The sequence below is a fragment of the Stegodyphus dumicola genome, chromosome 1 (genome assembly GCF_044657685.1).
Source record: "Stegodyphus dumicola isolate Sdum_Otavi_A_Nest chromosome 1, ASM4465768v1".
Lineage (NCBI taxonomy): Eukaryota > Metazoa > Arthropoda > Arachnida > Araneae > Eresidae > Stegodyphus > Stegodyphus dumicola.
The window spans coordinates 279,907,754-279,935,258 of record NC_140768.1 but is presented as its reverse complement, the minus strand read 5'-3'; the positions used below and the strand labels follow the sequence as shown (position 1 = coordinate 279,935,258).

Here is a 27,505-nt window from a genome sequence, read left to right as displayed (position 1 = left end):
CACAATCGGATGTCCCCTTTAGATAAGATTTGGAAGGAGTTATAAGATTTGCCAGTATCGTTGTTAGTTCTGTTTTTCGATTTTTCGATCAGTTCTGTCTGCGTCGTTTTTAGGTATACGAACTTGTACATCAACCCTTTAAAAAAAAAAAAAAAGCTTAAAAGAGTATATGTGATTTATTAATTACATATTTATTTTAATTCAGTTTTTAATTTTTTATACTTAAATCGCAGGAAGTTTTGAACATTCTTAGCTATCTTTTAATTCTTTAATTCTTAGCTAGCTTTTCAAATGAGAATTTCAGATTTTCCTAGCTCAGCTTAATAATAACAACTTGTTATTATTCTTGTGTGCCATTCTTTCCATCTCACCCTTCGTTCTTTTCTTTCGTTCTCCAGCCTAAAAATTCTCCAGTTTTTAAAAAATGGAAGAAATTCTAATGAAACAGCAATGCCATTTTGTCTTTGGCCTTGAAAATGTTATGTTTTCGTATTTCATCTTCCTAATTTCTATAACGTCTAATTTCTATTTTTATACTATCCATCGAATTTGGATATTTCTTCTTCAAATCATAAAATGTATTTGACCAAGAATTTCGGCACAACGTAGAAAAAACATTCCGCTGATTTAACTGAAACAAGCATTATTATCCTAAGCGTGCGCATGAAGTACGCTTCCTGGAATCTGTCCGCCAATACTTCTTTTAGATCTGCATTTAAAGAGATGCAACCTATGATTTCTCTGTCTGGGATCATTTTATGTCTAAATATCGGAGGAAAAAAAAATAAATAAAACTTCAGTTTTTTCTGTCCGTGTATCGTTCTGTACCTTCTCCAGGGAACAAGCCTTTTCCCAGCATGTCACGTCTTTCCAGGAAATGGGCAGAAACGTTCGAACTGCCGCTACGACTTTCCATTCTCTGAATTGCTGCCCTGCCGTCGTAATTATACTCTGCTACACTTGCTTTCTCGACGATATACTCTCCTTAATGGGGGAGAAGGACTATAATTAAATTCCGGTTTCGTCTGTGTGGAAGGGTTTTGAATTTTATGTGTCTCGTAGCCCATGCAGCACTCATTATTCTTATTATGTATATGGTAGGGGGAAGATGAGGCTTGTTGGAAGCCACTTAACATGGCGGCCTGACTTTGAGGATTGTATAAGCTTTTTGATGCTTTGAAGTTATGGCTCTTTTGGGTTGGATGTTATGCCCTATAGAACAATCGTTTTCTTCATAAGCATTTAGGAGAAGAGTAGTGTTATATTCTGCCACGAGTAATGTCGCATCGCGTTACCAAGTAACCTTAAAATATGCCCTCTAGTCTTAATATGCCGTGACAAAATTTATAGTGGAAGACATATATCTGGTGAAGAGACTGTTATCTTTTTTCACAAACTTCACTAGTTTAAATTTAACACAATGTTTTGCTATAATTATTGTGGAAGCAGAAGGATGGTGTGTTATTACCAAGTACATGGTGGATAATTGTCTTAAGAGAGTGAGTGGCCTTCATGGAAAAATATTTCTAAAGGTTAATATTGGCAAATCACAGTTTTGACAGAAGAGGTCGTTATCTTCAAATGGCCTGATAAGAATTTGTGACTTTTGTGGTAAATGAAAGACTTACAATCATATTTCTACGTATATTAATTTTTTTGCTTACATGTAGGTTTTCTTTTCTGTTAATTTAACAATTCTTAAACTATGACTCACATTTTTGCTTTATGTAAGTCTCTTATATTTAAATACATGTAATCTTCCTCATTAATGATAAAAACCATGTACGTAATTTAAATATTAATACAGTATGAAAGAAAAACAGTTTTCTTTTATTATGTTAGAATGCGATTAGGTACCCTGAGCACTTATTCCCTTTCTTCCACTTCGATTTTAGGCATTTCCAACATTTTCCTTCGAATATCCTATATGTATATGTTTGAAACCTTTTGTAAACACATATTTTGCAGATAAATGAAAAATTGACTCAGAAATTAATTACATTTAATCCATGATGTAAAATGATCTGACTGTTTTCGTACTCTTAAAGCTTAAATTCTTGTAAAGCCGCGAATTTACCTATATTTTGTATAATCATTTCAAAATATTGTTCTGTGATTTATTTTTTGCGAATCAATTTAAACTAATTAAGTTGAATTCTAACGAGAGAAACGACCTAAAGAAAATTTTGAATCGAAATATTTCTGTAATTACAATGAAAATCGTCTAAAAATGTGTAAACAGCCTATGTACAGGAAAATGTGCTTTCATGGACGTCTTTCTTATTGAAAATGGCTCTGATTCATGTCACTCACGAGAAAGCCACGAAATCATTCATGGAAGCGAGCCTATTTGTCGGGATTTCAACTTGGCCGGATTCTAAAAAAGTGTAATCCGAAATCCCTACGCTGGTAATTGTTTGAATAAAAGTGTCTTAATTACAGTTCTATAAAAATTAATTTGATTCAAGCGTGCTGCAATAGGTGAATGATAAAAACCATATTTAAAACGAATATTTTGAAAAATTAGATATATTTTATCGCACTGCTATATTGCCAAATTTTTTAAACGAATAATGCTTTTGTGAAATGTCCCATTCGAGCAGAACGCTATAATATTAACTCACACATGCGGGAACAAGATCATTATATGACTACATCTAGCATTGATGGCGTCTCAAGGTATTTTTATGATTGCCTTTAAATTTTAAAAGCAATTTTTAAGTTGCTCTAAAAATGAAGTTGCGCTTTTGCACTTTTAAAAAGCGAGTTGTCCAAACGTCGACCTAAAACTCTCCTTAAACTTTGGAAAGCTGTTCGAGAACAATGGGGTAAAATACCTTTTCCGATACTAGAAGAGTGTATCAGCTATGTGGAATAAGTACAGACTTTCCCTTAAGACTTTATTTATAACGTTTATTGAGCGCCACAACATGAAAGCGAGAAGATTTTATCAACATTATAAAAAATGTAGTCGAATTGGTTTAAACTCGAAGTTCTAATGGTGTAATTACGTCATTATTTTATACGGACGCACTTAAGTGAGCTTGGATTAAATTTATTGCTCGTATTTCAACTGTCGTAAGTTAGTTGAAATTATTATTGTTCGTTATTACCGTAAATTGCTGGACGTAAAATATCGGTTAAAAACTGATGAGAGTGTGTATCTCTTTAAATGCCATTCACCTTTTGTTTAATATCAATTTAATAAGCTGAAAAGGTCGATCAGGTGCCGGAAAGTTCGCGGTATCATCCTGGAAACTTTGCGAAGGCTGTAAACGAAAGGAACACTTCTTTTCCCTCCATAGGCACAAATGAATTAACTCTCATAGGTCAAGACAAGAACAACTAAAACTGTTGAACAAAACTGGATTCCCGAAGAGATATCTCGCCTTGCGTGTTGTCTTTCTCCGGCAAGGCCATGACGGCTGGAACCTATTTGCTGCTGCTGAATGCGACGTACCCTCGACTGGTTGAGGAAGTGCAGATCCACGTCCAAGTTGACACCCCGCGACCACATTCCTCAACTGCATAAGAAACGTACTCGTACTCATTAGGGAAGAAAACAGAAACGTGTAATTGCGGTCGTCGTGCGTTAACTCGAAAACTACCATTCGCAGAAAGCCATTTCACATGCCTTGCAATTTTCAGAATAAATTGTTTTCGTATGTCTTCTTTTCCTTTTTGTCAAAGATCTTTTTGAAACTTAAAGCTGTAGTAGGCCAGCTCAGTCTTATTTTGGCATACGTAATATCCTTGTTATCTAGAATTAATAAAAAAACTTCGGATTATTTTTACGAGAATTTAACGTTAATAAGGACATCTGTTTCGTAATATCATCAAATTATGTAATTTATTCACATGTATTAAAATTCTGATTGTGAAGTTAACGCATAGAACTTCTTTGACTGAGCATATTAATTTTGGCAGTCAGTGTACTGTTACAGGAAAATTCCATCGTACAGAATTTTTTTGTTTTTCACAAATTACATCCCTCGCATCCCTTTCTTATCTAAAAGCGAATTATTATATGACTAATCTAGAATACAGCTGCATAGTGAAGTGGAATGATATCCTTCTTTGAATGTGTGTTCAAAAAACAAAGTTCTTGTGCAACAGCTCTAAAATCAATATGTAACTGCTCACACGGTAGGTATATAGTGTTGGAAGGAACATAAAGTTTTAGATTACTAAACTTTACAGATAAGCGTAAACTGGAGAGAAAAGCATTTAGATGTTTACTACCGTATAATTGATTCTTATGGAACGAAAGTTGCTTTTTCCAAAGAGTTAACTATGTGGGGAAAAATATACAGAAGACAGTCTGCTAGTAAAACCTGCCTACCCGAACAGGAAATGTGTGCCTGTAACCATCAAATAAAATCTTTGAATTGTGAGGCATTTGGAAAATAGCTGCTTTAAGAAAGTTTCCGTAGCACTATTTATTTAAATAGAATACATTTTAAACGAGAAATGTTTTACTGTAGGACTGTAGGAATGAAAAAAATTATTTTGTTGTTGTTATCTTAACGTTTTGTTGAATAAAGCTATGAATTTGATCCAACTAAAAATGTTGAACAGTTGGTGTCATTATATTCTTATAACCAAGACTAATTTCTAAAATTAGAAGCGGCCGATCGGTAAAGTCGTTGGACACTGGTAGTTCTGTTCGGGGTTCGAATCCCGATTAACGGGCTGACTGCATAGGCGTGTTCGTGGTTTTCCTCAAATGTAAAGTGGATAGAGTCAGTTACCCTGAGAAAGACCTCCACGAAGGTATCCCTTAAGCAAATAGCCTTCGATGCTTTGCCATCTTCAAATAAATTAAACCAAACTAAAATTGAAGCGCAGGAGACCTACGGCAGGAACGGCTCTTAAATAATAAATAAATAAAATAAGTAAAACAATAAATAAAGGAAATTGAAATGTAATTAAATTATTGATAAGCAGGTAGATAAAAAATTAAAATATCGCAAAACTTAAATGAAATAGTAAAATAAAGTAAAAGTAAGTAAATAAATATTAAATTAAAATATGGTATCATAAAAATCAAATGAAATGATAAAACAAGTGAAAGGTGAATTCAACTAATACGGTATATGTAGGATAAAAAAGTAGTGTGAAGGGGGTGGAGGAAAAAAAGTATTTTAAAGAGACTCTGCATTCTGAAACAAGCTGTACATTTTAGCTTAAGCTTCATGACAAAATATACAGATCAGATCTTCTTGACGAGATGGACAGAGCCCATGAAACTTCCTCTTCTTCTAGAAATTGTCTTTTCATGATGTTATCATCCTCACTCAGCAGTTCAAATTTTGCACTTATTTTGATCTTCCGAAGAAAAGGAAGGCTTGATCAGTTTTATCAACTGTTAAACGAAATACTGCATTGATATCAGAATTTCCTATTAATACTGGAGTTCCGTTTTCGTTCAAATAAACTAAAGGAAACGATGTCTTTTGATTCAGACAAAACAGTACCTTAGTATAATCTGTGGGTCACACGGGGTTGGAATACTCTAACTGTGTATATTTTAAACGATGTAGGTTAAATGGCTAAACAGGCGTCATATAAAATAAAGACTGTTTATCACTATTTATTATTGCTGCAGCTCGCTGCCATAACATATCCCACGCACAGCTGAACAGAAGAAATATAAGAGTCATTTATCCTGTCACAGAAGTAGATAGTTCTAAAGGAAATGAAGTAGTATTTCGCTGTCCTTCGAGGTTAAGATTGTCGATATTAAATAGTAGACGAGTTTGAATATATTGAGATCCCATTCAAACAAATAGCAGTAAAAGCATTTTCATGCTACTCAAAGAATCTAATCCAGAGTTTATTAATCTGTTTTGTGAAGGGTATGTTAGATACTTGTCTTTCTGTGATTTGTGATCCAGAAATGGAAGTAATTATGCATGTAAAAGCTAAGCATTCTTTAAATATTTTATTGATGAAACTAAAACTACAGTTATAATAAGTCTAGTTGTTTGCAAGATTCTTTCATAACATGATGAATGAAGTTTTTTTATTTTAGTAATATTTTATATGATACAAGCTGAAAGATTTTGCTATATGTCGTCAAAATTAATTATAAATGCTCGTCTTTTAATATTGTTTTCGTATAGAAATGTGACAGGTGTCTTGGTTTATGAAAAAAGGACTTTTCTCGGAAATAAAAGCAGCTAAGAACTGTTGTTGAGTCCACGAGAATGAGATTTTGCTTGAAGATAATTCTTCACTTTAAAAACAATTATAAAATTCTCTGATATTTATCTCGAAGATGCATTTTAACTTGTTTAACGGTACAGATTAATCTCTTGTAACTGAAGATTAAGGTAGACGAGAACTTCTCAGTTGCATAATTAAATGGATTTTAAAGTGTAGGCATTTCTTTCACATATGCAGACTTTTCAAATCTTAGGCAGGAAACTTACGATTTTCGACCGCATTCCTGCCAATAATATTTTTATATATTTCTCATGCCCATTTTTAGCCCAAAACGTTTTCCATTATGGCGCTATCACATATAGCGAAGCTTGACGCCAGAAGAAACTTTTTTGAGAAGCGAGTTTCTTCCAGCATGGAACGGAAGAGTTCCAAACCGAAACATTTTGTGCTGGGCTCTGTGTCCCGAGTACGTACTCGCGACATTTGGCCACGCTGGCGAAGATATTTCGCTGAGCATTCTCCGTCTCGAGTAGGAAGGAAAATAGAAATGCACTTCTGGGAAATCTTCGCATAAGCTAACCAATCAGATTTCCAAAAGCGAAGATTCTTGGAAATGTTTCTTGTGACGCGCGGTAGAGGGCAGCTTAACCGTTATCGTCAGACGTCCAAGCTATTCTTGAATGCGCGTCGAAGGAAACATTTTCGAAATCTTCGCTTTCGTGATATCTGATTGGTTGACTTACACGAAAAAATGAGTTTTTTTTTTTTGCGAAAACGTATGCGAGACAGAGCTTGAAAACGAGACCTTTTCGCCAGCGTTGCAAAATGTCCCGCATACATAGCCGGGACACAGCTCTTGACCTACCTTTTAAACCAATATTGAGAGAAGCAGATTTCTCGGTAAAGTTTTATCTAGCGCCGCAGATGTGATAACCTCATGACATAATCAAGGAGATACAATACTTTTTTGCAAATTGTGCCTTTTGTCATTGCGATTTTTCGCATGGTTGAAGGGCCAATGTACTGCGTGCAAAAGAACACAAATATAATCTAAATAGTATTGGGGGAGAAATGAAAAATTTAAACTAATTTGCAAAAGGCTATGATTATCTATTTTCGTCGCAGTCTGTATGGAATGAAAGGTGATTGATGATATAATTGGGAATGTGCCAAGAACAGGTCTTTAAAAAACTGGATCCCCTTGTCCCTGAGATTCGTATCGCCTCTGAATTTTAAGTAGCTATAACCTAACCTTTTGTTATGTAGTGTTTGTAGTGATAGAAACCCATCGTCATTTAGGTCAATCGAATCTATTCCAAGAAGGTAAAAGTTATTTTTTTTTATTTTGATAAGAGCAAATTTCTTATAATGAAAATCAATCTTGATCAAATCTAATTACTTATGACTCAGTTTCGACTTAATTTGTACCCCCTTTCTTGGTTGGCAGTCGCTTTACAGAATAAGACTGTCTCCGTGCTGTTGATTATGATTATTAGCCCGAAGGGGAAGTTTGCTCAGAAGGGCTATTAATTTGGGGGCAGTCGCTTTACAGAATAAGACTGTCTCCGTGCTGTTGATTATGATTATTAGCCCGAAGGGGAAGTTTGCTCAGAAGGGCTATTAATTTCGTTTTGGCATTTTACGTCGTCCACTGTAAAACGGCGTTTCACTATTCAAATTGTTGCCGCCAAATATTGGAGCCCTGCATTATATTTAAAGAAGGAATGGAAAACCTGCATGAAAGTATTGTGAAAGAAAAACGATATCTAGAGATATCAAATTTTGAATAACATAGTTCTCCACTGGAATATGAGCATCTGGAAGCCCAAATTTGGAATTTGTGAATGTGTCAAAGCTTCATGAGATGCTGTGAAAAAAGAGACTGTGGTTAAAATCATGTAAGAAGTGTAGCATTAGTAATGCACTGGATGGCACAGAGAACAATTTGTTGTATGAGGATTCAGATGCTGATTTAGAAGCGGTCTCAACTGACTCTTCATTTAGCTGTGGAGATGAGCGTCTGGGTTTTGATGAAGAAGATTAAGAGGTTCCCCCCCCCCAGCAAGATTGGGTATTTGCAGAAAGTATTACTTTGTATTTGTATTACTTTCTTTTTAAAATACTGTAAATTCATTATAATGATCAGTAATAAAGTTTCATCCTTCAAAAATGTGCACAAAAAAAGGGGGCGTCTTTTACGACGTCAAATATGGTAATTTATAAATAATGAGACGCTAATTCCACTGTATTTTTTGGGGGGAGAAGGAGTTGGGAAATTCTAGCCTATCACTTTTTAGTCCAAAGGGGCTTTGTCCCTGAAGGACTATTGTTTTCGTTTTGCGATTTTGCGTCGGACTCCTATAAACGTCGGTTCACTTTTCAAACTGTTGCCACCAAATGTTAGAGTCCTGCATTATATTTGAAGAAATTAAATAATGAAAAATCTGCATATATTTCTGCGATTGTGATAAAACAACGGTACATAGAGACATCGAATTTTGAATGACTTAATCCTACTGCGAATATGGACATGTGGAAGCCCAAATTGGAAATTTGGAATTTGTTTTATGATCGATTTCCTATTTTGTAAAACTTTAACGAATTTTTGATTAAAAAATTCAAGGATTTCAAAGCGAGCAATGGCAATGTTGTACAGAAAAAATACTTTTATCACCAGCGCGTGAGTCTCTGTATCGGAAATTCTAAAGGACAGGCTCATTTTAAAACTATTTTGCGATATTGCTGTTGAACTGAATTTTACGGTTTAAGTGCGAAGAACTTGATATTTAATAAATAAATGTATCCCACAAAATGTTAAAAAAAACGCCACTTTGGACGTAATTTAAAATCTGAAACCTTTCAGATTTTTTTCATTCTTTTTTTTTTTTTATTTTTTTTTTTAAATCTTTTCAAGAAATGTGGAATTACATTGGGCTTAAATTTAAATGCATTTGGCTTCAGTTTGTATAGCATTGCATTGAATTTTAAAAAGGTGAAAATAATGTTAACTGCCTCAATTCTACATATGTTATTAATCGAAATAAAGTATCCAGATGTAAACTGGCTAAAATACTGATCGAGCGAAGGCTAGGAATGGATGAAGTTTTTAACTGCCTGTACTCTGCCTACGCGGCAGTTTCAAGGCTAGGGCGTTTCGCTACATGCCTGGAATTTTGTTCTCTCTGACATTTCAAAAATAAACTATCAATTTTTCGAATGTTGTGTAGTAGGAGAATATTTAAATGAACCATTGGGGGGGGGGGAATGCTTCATAGAAATTTTTTCGTGAGGTCAAACGTCTTAGACACATGATTACATTTTAGAAACATTTAAAAGGGTGTTTTGTTGTTTTATGGTAATTATTCCATACTTAAAGTACATTTCACACGTAAACTTCGGTAATTCGCGTTATCCTTTCTTACGGTTAAAATATTTCTTAAGTTCCAGTGACAGTTTAAATATTTCCAAATTTTATTTTCAACAACGCTTGCCAAATGTTGTAGCATTATATGCCTGTTACTGCGAGTTATAAAAACCCACCTAGCTATAGCATCCCTCCTTTTTTACCTCGAAAGAAGAAAATAATGCAGTAATGAAATAATAATGGAATAAATAATAATTCTTAAACTACGTTCTGGCCGGAAGTGGTAAGTTAAAATTAAGAATCGATAGGAAAGGAAGTTTAACTCAAAATTTAATTAATCTATAATAATAAAAGCAAGTGTAATGTGTCTGTCTGTCTGTCTGACCGAGCTCTCCAGCCAAATCTATCGCACGCAGGGACCTGGAATTTTTTATACGGAAGCACAAAGGGGCTGGCCACCAGACCTCGAAGCCCGATTTTCGATTTTTGAATTAGAAAAATTTTAAAAAAATTATTTATAATTAATTAATCACGGTTTTTTTGACTCACTGATATTATTATTTGTTTTCAAATAACGTTCGATTGTAACAATTGATTTCTTTATTCTAGCGTTAGTTTGCTGTTTTGACGATACATTAAATCGATTAATTACAATTCATTTCTTTTTTGTAGCTTATTATTTATAATTAATTAATCACGGTTTTTTTGACTCACTGATATTATTATTTGATTTCAAATAACGTTCGATTGTAACAATTGATTTCTTTATTCTAGCGTTAGTTTGCTGTTTTGACGATACATTAAATCGATTAATTACAATTCATTTCTTTTTTGTAGCTTATTATTTATAATTAATTAATCACGGTTTTTTTGACTCACTGATATTATTATTTGTTTTCAAATAACGTTCGATTGTAACAATTGATTTCTTTATTCTAGCGTTAGTTTGCTGTTTTGACGATACATTAAATCGATTAATTACAATTCATTTCTTTTTTGTAGCTTGTGGGGGGGGGAAGAGAGAGAGACAGTCTACATGTCCTACACTACTATTCCTGCGCTATTCACTTATCTGCATTTTCTAAATGCACGGGCAACGCCGGGCGGGTACAGCTAGTTATTCATAAAATTAACATAATCCTTACAAACTGCAGCAAGCGTAGCGCTCTGGCAGCGGTAAAATTTATGGACTTCATCTCGTGCTACAACAGCCAAGACAGAGATAAAACACTACAAAGTTAATTGTTTCCCTTTAATTTTTATTCGTACGTTGCCATTCCCAAAGTTCGGAATAATGGAAGTTTGCTATTCGGAATTAATTGAAAGTTTGAATTTTTTTTACTACGCCTCTCTTCTTTCTTTAACCGAAGCTTAACAGTTTCTTCATTCTTCGATAATGTTAAAAATAACAACTTTTAATGGAAGGCAAATATTTACCTGTGGTTTTTAACTGAATTAAACTACTATTAAATCTTTTTTTCATCTCCTCCCCCCCCCAACTTTCTTTTTTTCATAACTTTGTTATAGCTGGTGAACGAAGAATACCCGAAATTGTTAAGGTGTTTAAATCATGTCTATCGTCTGCTACATCATAATTGCCAGCCAGCGCTCACAATTCTAAATGTTCCTCGTTTATTTACAGATAATGAATGAAGCCAACGCTGCAAGTTACGGAATTGATGCTCATTCGCCGTCTCGCTTTTCGCTGTCAGGAGAAACACTTTATTTTAGACCCGTGTTATGATTATTTCCGTGTCTCCCGGGGTAAGGGTAGGAAATAATTAACTTTTTTTTTTTTCAACACTTCAAGAGCTTCTCTCGCCTGCTTAACCAGGATGAATGCCTGAAGTGAAGCAGCTGAAATATTAGATACAACATTTTGGAAGGTTTTATACGTCTGTCGTCGACCATCTTTGGCGTAGGCTTTATCGTTGCCATATGGCTTCCGTTTTTATTTATTTATTTTTTAAGAAAGTGGCAGTTGATGTGTTTAGCGCTAGAGAATGTTATGGAATTTTATTTTAAAAACATTTTACTCCCTTTTGATAAGATTTTTATATTACTTCCTTCACTTCAGTGCAAAATTTAAAATGAGCCAAAGGAATAAACCTTAGTTTAGCGTAAAAAAACTGTATCGATTTCGAATGTTATTAGATACATGTCTTTCTTCTTCAGGAAAATTCATTTTTTGCAAAATAAATTTTGCAAAAAATGACAGGCGTGACGACCATTGTGGGGTTATTTGACTGCAGTTTTGACTCTGATTCTGAAAAAATTATCCTCAAAGCTTCTTCTCTTGTTGAATTGTATTTCCTTGAAGCTTTTCACTTTCACGAAATTATCTTGTTTAGTTAGTGAGATTAATAGCAATCGAGTTCATAACCATTTCAGAATTCTAAAATCATATTTTTTTCATTTTTCATTACTGTTTTCCGCGGCATTGCTTTCGGTATAAAATGATTGTCGCTTCTCCTATTTTTGCATTTCCCCGCCGGGAGGAGGGAAGGCTAGTTTGACAAAAGGGATTCAAAATAATATCCCCAGTATTACTAGTTATAAATTTAATGGTCTTATAACTGTTGAAGCGAATATTATGGAACTGGATGCGATGCATCAGCTGATCAGGAATCCTTGACCAACCTCAGTGGCGTAGTAAGAGGGAAATCTGTCTCCGGGTATGGAACTGGATGCGATGCATCAGCTGATCAGGAATCCTTGACCAACCTCAGTGGCGTAGTAAGAGGGAAATATGTCTCCGGGTGAAGCCTCCAGAGGGCGCCAAATGGATGTTACGAAATTTTAGAATGATTGGTTTATTTAATTACGGCAAAGCACACTAGGGCTATCTCCCTAAGGGGAGGAATACCTTCGTGGAGGACTTTCTAAGGGAAACTGGCTCGTATACACGTTACACGTGGGGAAAACCCCGAAAACGCCCATGCAGCCAGCCCGAATTTTAGAATGAAATGTCCATTGTGAAATTTTCCATTCTTGGCAAACAGGACGGGACGCAAAATCATCAGTTGTCTCGGGCACTGAAAACCCTAGCTACGGCTCTGACCAACCTGCACAGAGTGATAATTCTTCATCCCGAGGTAAACCAGCCATGATAAAATGTAACATCATTAAGATTGACAACGGTCTAATGCTATTTTCTAGAAAAGCTAAATATTGCGCCAAGTATTATTCCATGCTGAACGCCTCCTCCTTGAGAATTAACGGATTTTCAAACGTCTGTGGACCGTAGTTGTCATGAATAGCAATCACTTTAATACTCCCACCTTTGCTCTGCTTATAAATGAATAAAAAATTTTAATCGTAATCAGAGGTGTGCGCTTTGATGTAGAGTATAAATAAATGAATTTGTGTCCTATTTTATTTGTGTAGTGCTAGGAAGCTAAGATAAAACCGTCGGCGAAAGAACCAAGCAAGGGCAAAGGAACTGTATCGCGAAAACAAACAAAAAAGTGAATGACCTTTGGGACTGAATGGCAATCATAAAAAAGATATCTAGGAAGGGTATCCCGTTATACTACTATCTGCCTCCTAGTGTCATGCCCTTGTCATTCATTTGTTGTGTTTTCGTTGAGTACGCCAACCCTCCAAAGAAACCTAATAAACAAAAAGGATGCAGCTTTTTCATATTTCCTGTAGAAGTGTTCTTGAGATAAAAATTTTAAATCGAACTTAGGCCGAATTTGTTTAATGTTCTTATTGAAAAGGAGATAAGATAATAAAAGAAAATACTGTAAAAAAGACTTGAAGATAAAGTAAAATTTTCCTTTGAAGATAAAGTAAAATTTTCCTTAGCTCAGGGGCGTAGCCAAAAAACTTGTTTTCATGAACGGATAGGGTATGCTTTGTACCTATTTTAAATACAATCGAGTGTGTGTGTGTATGGCGGAGTTGAGATGAGTGCTTTTGTGACCATAGCATAAGCCCCGTCTGACTTCAATTAGGTTTTACTGATATTTGTCCGTGACAAAGAGACAGACATATATGATGTTGCTGAATCAATGCGCTTGAAATTTGCGCTTTATTAGAACAGATAACATCTGACAACAAATAGCTGAAGGAAAACAACAGAGATAAGACGAAGTCTCCAAATTACGTGAAAACTATCGATATTCCTCACACTGTAAACTATTAAAAGGTACTTTTCCGTTTCGCCGGCCCAGATCTCGCCAAGCAGAATTTATTGGCGAAAACACACATAAAAAATTTTTTACTAATGATTCAAAGAATGTGAAAATGATTCAAAGAAGTTTTTAAGGCATAAATGTTTTAATATCGATATATAGACAATAAATTTGTAAAAAGGCATTAATTTAAGAATTTAGTATGCTTTCATGGTACAACATCTTGATTCGTCGTTTCATATCACTTGATCTCATCTCACGTAAACTATGCTACAAAAATCTAATTCTCTCAGGAATTATCTATATTAATTTCAAGTTATATCTTAATTTGGAATACAAGTTTAAGTGCAAGAATTATTTCAATTCGTATGAATGGCTTACTCAAAAATTATGTAAAACCGCAGTGCTTTACTTTGTTAGTGCATTCTCATTAAAATTGATGAATTTAACCCTTGACTTTGCCTTTTTTATATTTTCGTCTTCGAGTGAGCGGTGTGATTGCATCGTAATTGACTTAATTACCGCGAATGGCTACCAGCGAGGATATTCCATTTGGCATCGGTTGTGCCATTTTTGGCGACTTGATCGCTTGCGCCGGAAAAAAATGGAAAAGTACCTAATAAAAATTTACTCATTGAACAAAGGCGCAGTAGCTGAATCGTTGAGTTATAAGCTAACTTCAAACTCAGTGATTCAGCTAACTTTAAATTAAACTGACTCCAGGGCTCAAATACAGCCGTTTCCTTGGCCTTTTGGAAGCTTCTGGAAAAATCATTGCTAGACCTTCGAAAATGCTTTTTCCTGAAATTCACCAAATTGACGAAAATTTTCCTAATGTTGCCAACTTGGCGACAAAAGCTGTCGCCAATGCCAGTCAGGAAAGTTTCTGCTTATATCTCGATTTCTAATTGAGCTGTTTTCACAATTTGAACATCGATCGGTTCAGAATTACAGACTATGCTATAGATGAACTAAATGCAATACGTGGCCACATATTCGATTAAATTAAAGTGCACACTAAAATTATAACGCAAAATGCAATAATTAACCAAATAAGTAAAAGAGTGTATAACCTTTTAACAACATGTAAAAACTAAAACACAGTGAAATAAACACGAATCTCTGTAAAAGTTCACAACATCATATTAGTAGATTTAAATAAATACTAGTAGTATACCCCCCACTATATGCGGCAAAAGGATGCCGCCATGACGTAATAGAACAAAGGATGACGTAACGGGGGCGTGGCCTCCGCCATATTGGATCACGTGACTTCCATCCGCCATGTTTGATCACGTGACGTCCGCCCGCCATATTGGATCACGTGGTGTTCCTTTGGAATGACTCATCCTTTTCCCGCCATGCCGTGCGTGCTGAATCGCCGAGGCATTCATTAATTTTATTCGGTAAGTATTTATGAAGGATTTAATTAATTATTATTTAACTTACCTATTTAATTTATTAATCACGTGGTCTTTGGAGAACATCGGCCATTTTGTTTTGTACGGTGATTTATGCTGCCCTTCATGACAGTTTCAAAAATTGCGTGGGCCCGAACCCACGATGTCGAGATCTCCAGCTACGCGCTTTAACCACTGAGCCACGCTTTTGTTACCACACAAGACTAAAAATTCGTACTTAGAAAAAAAAAAGGCAAAGCGTTCAACGAGTTTACCGATCGAAAAGTTTCTTTTAAACGATGAAAGAGGGGTAGAAGACATTTTAATTTCTTAATTTTTTTTCGACCATTGATTACCTTCTTTAAGATATTATAAAGATTATTTTGTCCTTAATTTTTAATTAATATTTTCAATTTATCAAATGATTTTTTTTTCTGCTAAGTGGGTGATATTATTTTCGAATGGAAGAAATTTTTTAAAATTATTTATTATCTGCAGGGAAAGATTTAAAATGATATTTTTACATCTGTACTGATTTTCTTGAAGCTATGTTACTGCTGGCGCCATCTAGCGTCCAGAACATCATCTAAAAGTAACAGGATCGTAAAAAAAAATAATATGAAAATGTAATATATTTCCTTTTCACGGGGTACGAACTCGCTACCACCCAATAATTAATAAAAAGGGATTGAGGGGGACCGCATCCAAGTCTTTAAGCGATACCCCACAATTCCTTGGTTGATATGGTTCTTAATTATCTGCATAAGGTTTTTCCGTGCTCCGCCATCTTGGATTTCCTCTATAGCCGCCATTTTGAAGAATTTTCTTGGTGGGTAAATGACGTCACCCTTATCATGTTTGTGCATGATTTGGTTGGGAAATGGCGTCTGCCTTTTCACTCCCTTTGTGTAGACATCCGCGTAGGTGAACGAATACATTTCTGTGGACCAATCAGAAAGCAGAAAAATGATGTCATGCCCTCTTAACCAATCCGCGTATTCAGACAAAGTAAAAAGTTCGGAGCCGAGTTTCAACCGCTGGATTGCCTCCGAAATTCATTACTTGCTAAATTTTGGAAGTTGTTACCACGCGTTGCTTATTTAGTTTTGTGTTTGCTTTGTTATACTGTTGTGCATAATGAAACGTCTAGCTGCAAATTCATGTTTATCATCAAAGAAGTTTTGCGGTGCTTCATATGACGAAACTTTGCTGAAGCTTGATTCTTTGCCAAAGAATATGTTTCATCTCGGAGGGGATATTTTTGTCACTGTATCGTGTTTTTTAGGTTTGACTCGTGTTCACGTTCGGAAATATGTGACTGATGACAACGATTTGCTACATCCTAGCAAAGATGGAGTTTCGCTTTCTCCTCTAGTATGGAAAGAATTGAGCGATCATACCAATACATTTGCTTCCTTTGAAGGTTCCGATAGTGTTTTTATTGTGAAGAAAGATGTGTGTGTTTCAAAACAAAATGTCAACGGTGAACTAATTATATCACTACAAAGATTGTTCCAAAGAAAAGATTTACGATTTGAATTTGTACCGGAACGTGTTCTGTTGAGGAAAGAACATTTACGCAAACTGGACTCCATATATAGCGAAATATGTGGTGTCGCGAAGGAAACACTTATTTCTAAAACTCTTAAATATTTTGTGAAAAAGCAGGTGGTTGGTGATACACATTTTGAATTGAATGAATATGCTGGTAATCCAGACCATCCAAATGGATTTCATGAGCTGCAGGACTCTTTGTGTAAGTGTATTGAAAAATTTATTTCTAAAAAAATTTCAGAACCTTTTGTGTGTTTTGGTTGCAAACAAGGGATTAATAATCAGCTCGGACATGAATGCTTATCAACAAGCCGTGCTGAAAAATGTGAAACTTATTTTGACCAGTCTTTGTTTACAGTTAATTGGCCTGAGATAGCAAATGACTTCATTCGTGAAAATGAATGTAATATAAATTTTAGTAAACTAATTGTTACTGATGACTTTTTTGATGATTAATGTAAATGATGTACTGAATATTATTCAAAATTTATATGTATGTGAAGAAACTAATTTGTTTAAAGATTTACTGAATATTTCTTTTTGAAAAAATAAAATAAAATATTAGTTTTTATTCACTTTTTTGTATTGCTTTCTTTTTTGTTTCAAAATATTGTTTTGTTTTGTTTTTTAAAAAAATTGTATACTTTTTGAGTGACTCTGCATGAATTTTAATTTTCTAACTAAGAAAATACTAAATAGTTAATATTTTTAAAAAAGATGTTATTAGGATTAGGTGAAGCGGGGTATAAAAAAGTATAAATAAATGTTCACTTTGATTTATCATTTTATTTGGGTAGTGCTTGCCCGAGGATGAACATAACTTTTTCTGTTGATAAAAATTCCTGTTGTAATGTCAGAAATTCTGAATCTGACATATCGGGATCCAGCGCAGCCGGCAAGCTTCGGTGGTATAAATGCTTTACAACGTGTTTCTGGAGTAAAAAGCAAAGAAATCAAAAGATGGTTGCAGGCGAAAGATTCTTATACGCTTCACAGACCTCTGCGGCACAGATTCCAACGCAACCGAGTCATTGTAGGGGGCATCGACGAACAATTTCAGTCTGATTTAGTGGATATGCAATCGCTGGTATCTTTTAATAGTGGTTATAAATATTTACTGACGTGCATAGATATTTTTTCCAAATACGCTTGGGCTATCCCTCTCAAAGATAAAACAGCTGTGTCCATTAAATCTGCTTTCAAAAAGATATTTTCGGAACGTACACCCGAGTCTTTACAGACAGATGCAGGAAAAGAGTTTACCAATAAGCAAGTCCAAAATTTTTTGAAAAAGAAAAATATCCACTTTTTTACGACACACAATAATACAAAAGCTTCTGTCGTGGAACGGTTTAATAGGACCCTTAAAACTAAAATGTGGAAATACTTTACCGAAATGAATACACGAAGGTACATCGATGTTATAGATAAATTGATATCCAGTTATAACAACACATGGCATCGAAGTATTAAGACAGAACCTGCATCGGTTACGCTACAAAATCAAGAAAAAATTTGGAAAACTTTGTACGGTCAGCAATCAGCACAAAAACCTGTTCCTTCAGATTTAAAGATTGGAGACACGGTACGCATCAGCCGCGAAAAAATGCTCTTCGAGAAAGGATACGAACAAAACTGGACAAGAGAAATTTTTACAATCCATAAAATAATTCGTCGAAATCCTATCGTCTATAAATTAAGAGATTTAGCGGGAGAAGATATACAAGGAACCTTCTATAAACAAGAATTACAAAAAGTAGCGGACTGTGGGTACTATCCTGTCGAAAAGGTACTGAAGACAAGAAAGCATTGGGGAAAATCAGAATACTTTGTTAAATTTCAGGGTTACCCTGAAAAATTTAATACTTGGGTTTCAAATTTGAAAATGATATAAAAACATGCGTACTGTATTTTACTTTTCATTTGAGCGAAAATGTCCTTCTACGTAACACTCATAAGCGATAGCTCTAGGAGATTTTTTCCAGACAATAAAATTTCTCGATTTATTACCCAACTACCGTCTCCTATTGATCTTAGTAATGGGGACTGGGAACTAGCTCTCCTAAATATTATTTACCCTCATTCATGGTATAATGTCGGAAAAGATAATAATTTATTTGGGTTTGCTGTTCACAATGGAGAACTGGAAGGACGGCATATTCCTCCTGGTTATTATGAAACGATACCGGACATATTAAAAGCTATGACTTTAGTTTCTCATAAAAACAAAATTGAATTTTCTTATCATAACATTACGAAAAGAGTAATGATAAAGACGGATGAACAATCAAAAGTGGTTCTTCACGGAGGACTAGCTGAGCTCTTAGGATTTGAACCGGGTGTTTACGAAGGAAGTGTCCAAAGTCCTTTCGTAGCGAATCCGAATGGTTTTTTCCCCGTTATGTATGTATACTGTGATTTAGTTGAACCACAAATCGTAGGTGACGTACAAACCCCCCTTCTGAAAATTGTAACAGTGGAAGGGAAAGACGGAGAGATTATTGACAAACATTACTCTCGACCTTTTTATTTACCAGTGATTCGTCAACATTTTCAAACGATTGAAATCGAAATAAGGTCTCATTCGGGGAGTCTGGTGCCGTTTGAAAGAGGTAAAGTTTTCATAGTGCTCCACTTTCGTTTGAGACAAATTCTATAAAAAGCTTTACCAAAAGAAAAAATTATTCATTCATAGTGTAAACGTTCTAAAAGCTGTATCAAAAATGCTCATTCCATATGCTTGTTGCACCAAACACTTTGAGGATTATTATGTGGGACAAACTGGAAAAGGTCTGCCGTATTATCAGGGAATGGTTTTACAGAAAGGATACGGAATAGGTGGATTTTTTGCGAAACTTTTCCGTAGTGCCATGCCATTTTTAATTAAGGGAGCAAAAACTGTTGGAAAAGAAGCTCTACGTGCAGGAACGCAAATTGCAAACGATGTGATATCAGGAGAAAATTTTAAATCAGCCTTTAAAACCAGATCTAAAGAAAGTGGAAAAAAATTAGCAAGGAAAGCAGTTCAAAAAGCAGATGAGATGATTGGTCACGGAAAGTTTAAAAGGAAACGCAAATCTCCCAAACGCTTCATTTCGTCTAAAGCCAGGAAAGTGCAAAGACGTGACATTTTCAACTCATAATGGCTTTCCTCTTAAAAGATTCTCCAGAATGCGCCAAATCTGAACTCGATTTATTTACATTACCTCCAACCCAAACAGTTATAGAAAGAGGACAATGGATAGAATTTCATCCCCTTGCGAATGTGTCGGATGGAAGTCCTGTCGAATTCAATGTCGCGGGTAGTGGCGATGACTATTTGGATTTATCTCAAACTCAGTTATACGTCAAAGTTAAAATTTTGAAAAGCAATGGCGGCTCTCTCGGAAAAGATGATAAAGTGGGACCCGTGAATTTGTTTCTGCACTCCCTCTTTTCTCAAGTTGATATAAGCTTAAATGAAAGACTTATTTCCTCCGGCAATAACACGTACCCTTACAGAGCCATCATAGAAAAATTACTTAATCATGGTTTTGATACGAAAACTTCTCAATTATCATCAGAATTATATTTTAAAGATACAGCAGGCCGTATGAATGTTTTTGATACTGCGGATAAGCAACCTAATGAGGGATTCAATAAAAGAGCAGAAGAATTTAAACTTAGTGCTACAGTGGATATGATTGGACGGCTACATCTAGATATGTTTCATCAAGAAAGACTTTTGTTGAACATGGTCGATATGAAAATTAAACTTATCCGCAGCAAACCGGAATTTTGTTTACTGGGGGAGGGGAATTTTAAAGTGTCATTGGAACATGCCTCATTATTTGTACGCAAAGTTCGAGTCAGTCCAGGTGTAATTTTAGGGCATGCAAAAAGTTTAGAAAAAGCGACAGCGAAATATCCTATCAACCGAGTGCTTTGCAAAGTGTATTCCATTCCATCAGGAAATATGAGTTTTGTTCAAGATAGTATTTTTACGGGCCAGATGCCTAAACGCTTAATTGTTGCTTGTGTCGATAATGATGCTTTCAACGGAAACTATAAAAAATCTCCCTTCGAATTTAAGCACAATCATATCAATTTTATTGGCATTTACGTAGATGGGCAACCTATGCCTCACAATCCTCTTCAACCTGATTTCATGAATAAAACCTTTATTCGTGCTTATCAGAATTTATTTGCCAATGCAGAAAACCGAGGATTGTATCTTTCGAGATCAGAGTATCCAGAAGGATACTGCTTATTTCTTTTCGATCTATCACCTGACTTGTGTGGTTCTCACTTGAATTTAGTCCGTCATAGTAATTTGAGACTGGAGGTAAAATTCGGTTTCCCTCTGCCAATAACAACATCGTTAATAGTCTATGCAGAATTTGAAAACTTAATAGAAATCAATAAATCTAGAAATATTATCTACGATTTTGGTAACTAATGAATTCTTCAGAAATTCATAGAATACTCTCTCATGACAAATGGACAGCAAAGTACTACACTGGAGTTTTCCCTTCAGATAAAATCCCAGATGTTCATCGTTTCCCAGCAGCTATTGTAGTCAACACTGATAAACACAACGAGAAAAGGACGCACTGGCTGGCTTTCTTCATTGAAAATAATCAGACTTTAGAATTTTTCGATTCTTATGGACTTCCTCCCATGACTTATGGTGATGACATAGCAAAATTTACTAGCAAGTTTAACTGTGTGACATGGAATCAAGTTTCTCTTCAGAGTGTAACATCAAATGTTTGTGGACAATATTGTACTTATTATTTGTTAAAACGATGTCAAGGATTATGTTTGGAATCAATTGTATCTAATCTTTCTGTAAGAAGTAGCGATTTTCATGTATTTCATTTTGTGAAGAAAAGGTATGGTGTAAAAATGATTTTTAAGAAATAAAATATTAATTTGCTTGGAATTTTAGTTTTGTCTTTCTTATTAATAAAGTGCAATTTACAATTTTCTTAAATAACTTTTCTTTTACCTTTTAGTTATAGAATAAATTTTAAAGGTTTCATTTAAGCTTAAAAATTATTTTCCATTGTAAATTACTGGAAAAAAAAAAGATTTATTTTACTCATGACATCTGCACATTTTTTAAGGAAAAAAAACTTACCTTTAAAAAAAAACTGGATCATTTTTTTTCAACCTGAAATTAAAAAATATTTTTTCACACATAAAAACACACCAAATTTAACTAATATCTTTCTTTTTATTTAATATTTTATCCAAGAAGTTGAATACAATTTTCTTTTCTTTTTTACACATTTAGGTTTAGCATACATTGTAAACAGATACTTGTTTTTTACAAACTCCCTGGGAAAATCTACAACATCTAAGAATTTTTTACTCTTCATAACCTACAGGCTTGGTCTGTTGATTTCTTAACAAATAATTCACCAAGTCTTGAACATTAGAATTATTAATTTTAACTTGGTTCATGATTAATTCTTTAGATGGAGTCCATGTAATAATATCATTGTGAAGTTTTAAAAAGTCTATAATTCTTTTGGCAATGTTCTTAAATTTCACTGGAGCGGAATTCACAATTTCTTCTTCCATGGTAAACTTTTTCTCTTCTTCTTTGCTAAGCTGAACACTTTCTTGTGTTTCTGATTTTAATTGGGGAAATGTTACATATTTTTGAAGTATTTGAAGGTATTGCTTGGCTTTTTCATCTTCGGATAACTTCTCGTTTAAAATGGTGCTCATTTGCTGATCTAAATCTGATAAATGGTTTTCAGCAAATTCTAATTCTCGATCCGAGGGTACAAGGATAAATTTACGAGCGAACTCCATTAATTAATGTGCTCAGTACAGAAACTGCGGCAGGAATGAGCAACGAAAGAAATCCATCACCTTTTTGTACCAATAGTCTCCGTTTTTTAAATAAGGGTATCTTTTTATCACCTAATGTACGCAAAGTCCGTTTATATACGGCCAGTTTACGTTTCTGTCTTTTAGACAAAGGAACGTTACTCTGTAATACATTTAAAGCACATTCACATACACTTTTAATAACACTATTGGGACATTTTCTTAGAAGAGTTTTTTTTACTTTACTTTTGCCTAGGAGTTTAAGATGTTCCAGGCTCGACATCTGGACCTCAAATGATTGGTACTTTAACAATTCCTTCTCTTTTATAAAGGTCGCATAAGCAACCGCTTTTTGTGCAGATCTTATATTTTAGGACATTTTTTAAATAATCTAATTTTCAAAAAAAAAAAAAAAAAAAAAAAAAAAAAAAAAAAAAAAATTCGGTTTGGCAAATTTTATTCTTTTACAATGTAAAAGAGAGTTTTAAATTTTAAAAAACCTACAAATTAAATCACTGAAGGAGAAAACTTGTTGAGTGCAACAGCAACTAACGGAGTTCATAAACAAAATGCTTATCTGAAGTGAAAATGCCTGTACGTAACCTTAACATTTCTTGGGTTTCTGGTCTTAAATCTATTAGTAAATAACTGTAAGGGTTTGAAGTTGCATCCTGGAAGACTTCCTGAAAAGCCTTTGTTTTCCCGGGGAACATCTGCCTTGCCAAATGTACGACTTGACATTTATCTCTAGGATTTTTGAACAGTATCATGTAATGACAATTCAAATGAATGGTTCGCATCTCTTTACCCTGCTGAAATAAATTTTGAACGATAAATATTATAGAAAGATTTCGGTGATGGCTTCCTTTCGTAAAAAGTTTACTTAAACGAGTATCGCTCGCTAACTCAGACATTAAATCATCAATGATAATTAGTGCATTTTGCAGGGAATTGAGGTTCGATGGTAGTCCTTCTTCAAACTGCACATTTTTCATTTTACTAAAAATAGGTTGATATGCTCCATAGCAATAAATTATACGCTGAGGCATAGGAGAAAGCAGACTTTCTTCGATGACTCGTTATAATATATATCTTACCGGATCAAAATATGTCTTACCGGATCCTGTCGGACCGCTGATGAGAGATGTGGAAGGGTGTTTCAACACAGGCCACTCCATTTTGTGGGGTACTGATGATCTTCAGAAATGTGTGAAGCTTTATATACTCCTCTCGTTTAAGAAAAGGCTAAGAAAAAAAAAAAAAAAAAGAAAAAGAAAAAAAAAGTCAACCACACAATTTTAAAATTTTACTGCAAAATATAATTTTTTTTTAACATTAATCCAACAATAACCCTGCAATGAAATAAAATAAATGAGATGCATACCACTTAAAATCCATAGGGAACAGTAGTTAGATCTTCTTTTAGGACCCTTTTGTTGTAAACAATTTTGTACAGTTTTGTTTCTGCCTTAGTTAAAACTTTCCTCTTTTTGGCATCTCTCATGATTTTATGTTCATCGTACATGGCGATTGTTGTTTTTCGATCCATCGAGCACACTAAATTCTTAATCTCCAAAAAATTTAAAATCTGTTGATTTTTGAAGTTGAGGGAGAAACCTCGAACTTTACAGCAAGTCATTCCTCGGGCTGTTACATAAGCGTAATTTTTAGGGCCTCCTGAATGGGGGAAGAATATGCTACAGAAACTACAAAAATAAAAGATCAACCTAATAAAAAATAAAAATAAAAATGAAACTCACCAGAGACAAATGTAGTAATAGTATCTCCATTGAGTTCATCTGTAAAATCCCCCAAAAAATTACCAAGAGGCGGATCGTTGGTAAAATCGCTTGCGTATATAATTGAATCCGTGTCATGATACAACACAGCACGGCCCAACTTCTCCATTTCACTGTAAAGCTTTAACCGTGCCCATGCAGTAGTAAAAGCTGCCAAGAACACATTTGTGGATGTGTCCTGTGGAACAAAATAATGTTTATAGTCCCATTGCACAGCAGCTACTTCAGGAGTCGGAAAATATAAGTCTTTGATCTGGAGGAAAAGTTAGCAGGTTGCAAGATTAATCATTTAAAAATATACATCTTAATTTACATTAGAAAATAAAATTACAAAACTTACATTTTTTGTTGGATCTGCTAATAATTTATTGAAATCAGGTAATGTATGAACATAAGTCAAACGTATCTTGTTCAGGTTCATTCCCCATCTTTAAAGAAAAAAAATATATAAGAAAAGAATGAGCATTTTTTTAAGAAATAATAAATGATATAAAGATGTGAAACAACTCTTTCTATTAAAAACATTATAATAATTATTTACCGCCCCCAGAAGCTGTTCAAAGCCAATTTGGCTACTTGCCGTCTTCCAGGATTCTTCTTAATATTGTTGCGTGCGTACGGGTTCGTTATGAAATGAATGCACAAGTCCGATGAAAAATGAACAAAAATTTATTATTATCACAACTAAAATGCTTAAATTTTCTCAAATTATCATGCAGTATTACAATATCTCACAGTAGTTATCTTTTAACTACTCAAATGTCCAATAGAACGTAATTCAAAACAGCTAAAGAGCGCTAATCCGCGAATTCGCTACAATCAACAACAGTAGTTTTCTAAACAACAACAACTAAGCAACTACTCACAAACTGAGATGTTTTCCTCCTTTTATAAGATTTTAAAATCACGCGCTAGAATTTTCCAGTACTTTCTCGAAATCAAAAAGAGATATTTATTTATTTAACGCACGCGCTCTTGTATTTTTAATTTTTCCGGCTTAGCTTTCTTTTAATATTCGTCACGCGCTGCACTGCGCGAGAAATAAAACCATTTAATTTATAATTGAACTAACATTAGCTTTTTAAATACCAAATTCGTAACACTGCCCCCTTCCCAAGGACTGCACGTCCCGGGCAGTACAATCCCTGGACAGGAAGCTAAACTTACAACTGTGGCATAAATGCAACTGAGGCATAAACATTACATTACAATATTAAACAATATAAACAATAAATGCAATAACTAACTTAAACAAATCAAATGCTATCAAATACTAAATACAAAACAAATACTAAATACAAATCAAATACTAAATACAAATCAAATACTAAATGCAAATCAAATACTAAATACAAATCAAATACACATTTATAAACAAAAAGGACCATGGTCTGATACTATTTACAATTATTTACATTACGTACTATGGCCATAGTAATGAGCTAACCTGTCGTAAGAGTTCGAAGATTGACGGATCCGAACCACGACGTCATTCGTGTTCAGCACTGTATATTGACCATCCGATGGTGACTGTAATTTAGGACTCAGTCCTTTTCGTTGAATCGGGTTCCACAACCACACCTTGTCTCCTTTGTTGGATCTATGTCTAGTAGCTCTTGTGTCGCATCTGGTCTTCATTTTCTCCGTCGCCAAGTTGACTCGCTTTCGTGCAGAACGATGCATCCTCTCAAACCGGGCCTGGCCATCTTGGATGTGTTCCTCAGGCGATGAAGGCGCATCCGTAGGGCGACTAAACAGGCGGTCACAAGGCAGACGAAGGTCTTGACCGAAGAGCTTCTGAGATGGAGAATAGCTGGTAGTCTTGCGTTTCTTTTCGACCCTAGTATAATTTCGGCAACTTCCCGAGCTCGATCTTTCGGACAAGGCGTCGACATTTCCAGGCGAGGATCCCTTTTGAGGATGGATAGTCATGCCATCAGATGCTGAATGCAGCTTATTGTTTTTGAAATCTAAGGAAAAATTGTATTTCCTTAAAAAGTCCAATCCGAGTATGCATGGATCTGTAATATCCGCCACATATGCCGTGTGATGGTAGGCGGCACTTCCAAACGTGATGTTTACGTTTAACTTCCCAGTTATGTCGATCTTGTCACCAGACGCAGTCTGAAGGGTAACACAGGATGGCGTCCAAATAAGTTTATCTTTAAACTGTTCAGCTAAATCTTTCCTAATGATGGTAACATTAGCTCCTGTGTCAATGATCATATTGCAAGGAACTCCATCGATATTCCCATTGATGGACAGTCCGTTATTGTTGCCACTCACTATAGAGATCTTAAGCGCTTTAAAACAGGGTTTTACATTATCTGGCAACCTCCGTTCCTTGATATGGTCATTAATTTGTTTCCTGCGTCGTTGCTCAGAAATTGTCTCAATTTTCGTACCCTGGGGTGTTCTGCAATTCTTTCGTACGTGGCCTTCAGCTCCACAGTTCCAGCACTTTGGTTTCTTGTCAGTCCTTTTCCTTCCCGTGGCATTTAATTGTCTGTTTAAATCGTATGCCTTATTTTCCGTGCTCTGGGGAGTTCTGCAGTTCTTTCGTAGGTGGCCTTCAACACCGCAATTCCAGCACTTTAGGGTCGGTTTTGTTTCACCACTATTCCGTCTTAAAGCATTCACTGGTCTTGTCAACTCATCTGTTTTATTATCCATGCCCTGGGGTGTTCTGCAATGCCGTCGTAGGTGACCTTCAGAACCACATCTCCAGCATCTTACAGCCACTTTGTTCTCACTGCTACTCCGTATCAAAGCATCGACTTGTCTGGATAAATCATCTAAACGAGCCATCAATTGGTCCCCTGGGTCGTGGACTCGCACAGCTCTGACTGGGTAGCTATCCCTAAGAGTTGCTTGCTGGGCTGCCTCAAATTTCATGGCATACACTAAAGCGCTTTTCAGATCTTTAACATCCGCCATTCGCAGTGCTTTCTGTATTTCAGGGTCCCGGATGCCATCGATGAAATATTGCAGGGACAGGATTTCCCTTGTTTCTGTCGGGCACTCCGAAAAGGCGTGATGTGACAGCCTTTCAACATCCGTGGCGAGCTCCTGAAGCGTTTCGGTGAGCTTCTGTTGACGAGATTTTAATTGGAGCCTGCTGTAGTCTTTTAAACATTTCTCGCCAAAGTGCAGCTCCAATGCGCCGGATAGAGCTTCGAAGTCAAGTCTTTGGTTTTCGGGAAGCGTCTGCAGTATATCCGCTGCGTCTGCTCGCAGAGAAGCGGCGAGATGACAGGC

General features: G+C 35.2%; 2 protein-coding genes across 2 annotated transcripts in view; one reads left to right on the top strand and one right to left on the bottom strand.

The window, feature by feature from the left end:
• The window catches only part of Sema5c (Semaphorin 5c), a 209,600-nt gene that overhangs the window by 109,525 nt on the left and 72,570 nt on the right, over nt 1–27,505 (top strand). The window lies entirely within an intron of this gene.
• On the bottom strand, nt 21,824–24,794 carry LOC118179480 (uncharacterized). Its single transcript, XM_085807639.1, has 3 exons — nt 24,588–24,794; nt 24,209–24,500; nt 21,824–24,125 (listed from the first exon to the last, which is right to left on the bottom strand). The coding sequence occupies exons 1-3, from the start codon at nt 24,666–24,668 to the stop codon at nt 23,836–23,838; spliced, it is 663 nt and encodes a 220-aa protein (XP_085663765.1). The 5' UTR covers nt 24,669–24,794; the 3' UTR covers nt 21,824–23,835.

Coding starts and splice junctions, on each gene's coding strand:
- LOC118179480 (XM_085807639.1), bottom strand. CDS start 24,668: ATGAACCTGAACAAGATACGTTTGACTTATGTTCATACATTACCTGAT. Junction 24,501..24,587: donor TAGCAGATCCAACAAAAAAT/GTAAGTTTTGTA, acceptor CTTTTCCTCCAG/ATCAAAGACTTATATTTTCC. Junction 24,126..24,208: donor TATTACTACATTTGTCTCTG/GTGAGTTTCATT, acceptor TCCCCCATTCAG/GAGGCCCTAAAAATTACGCT.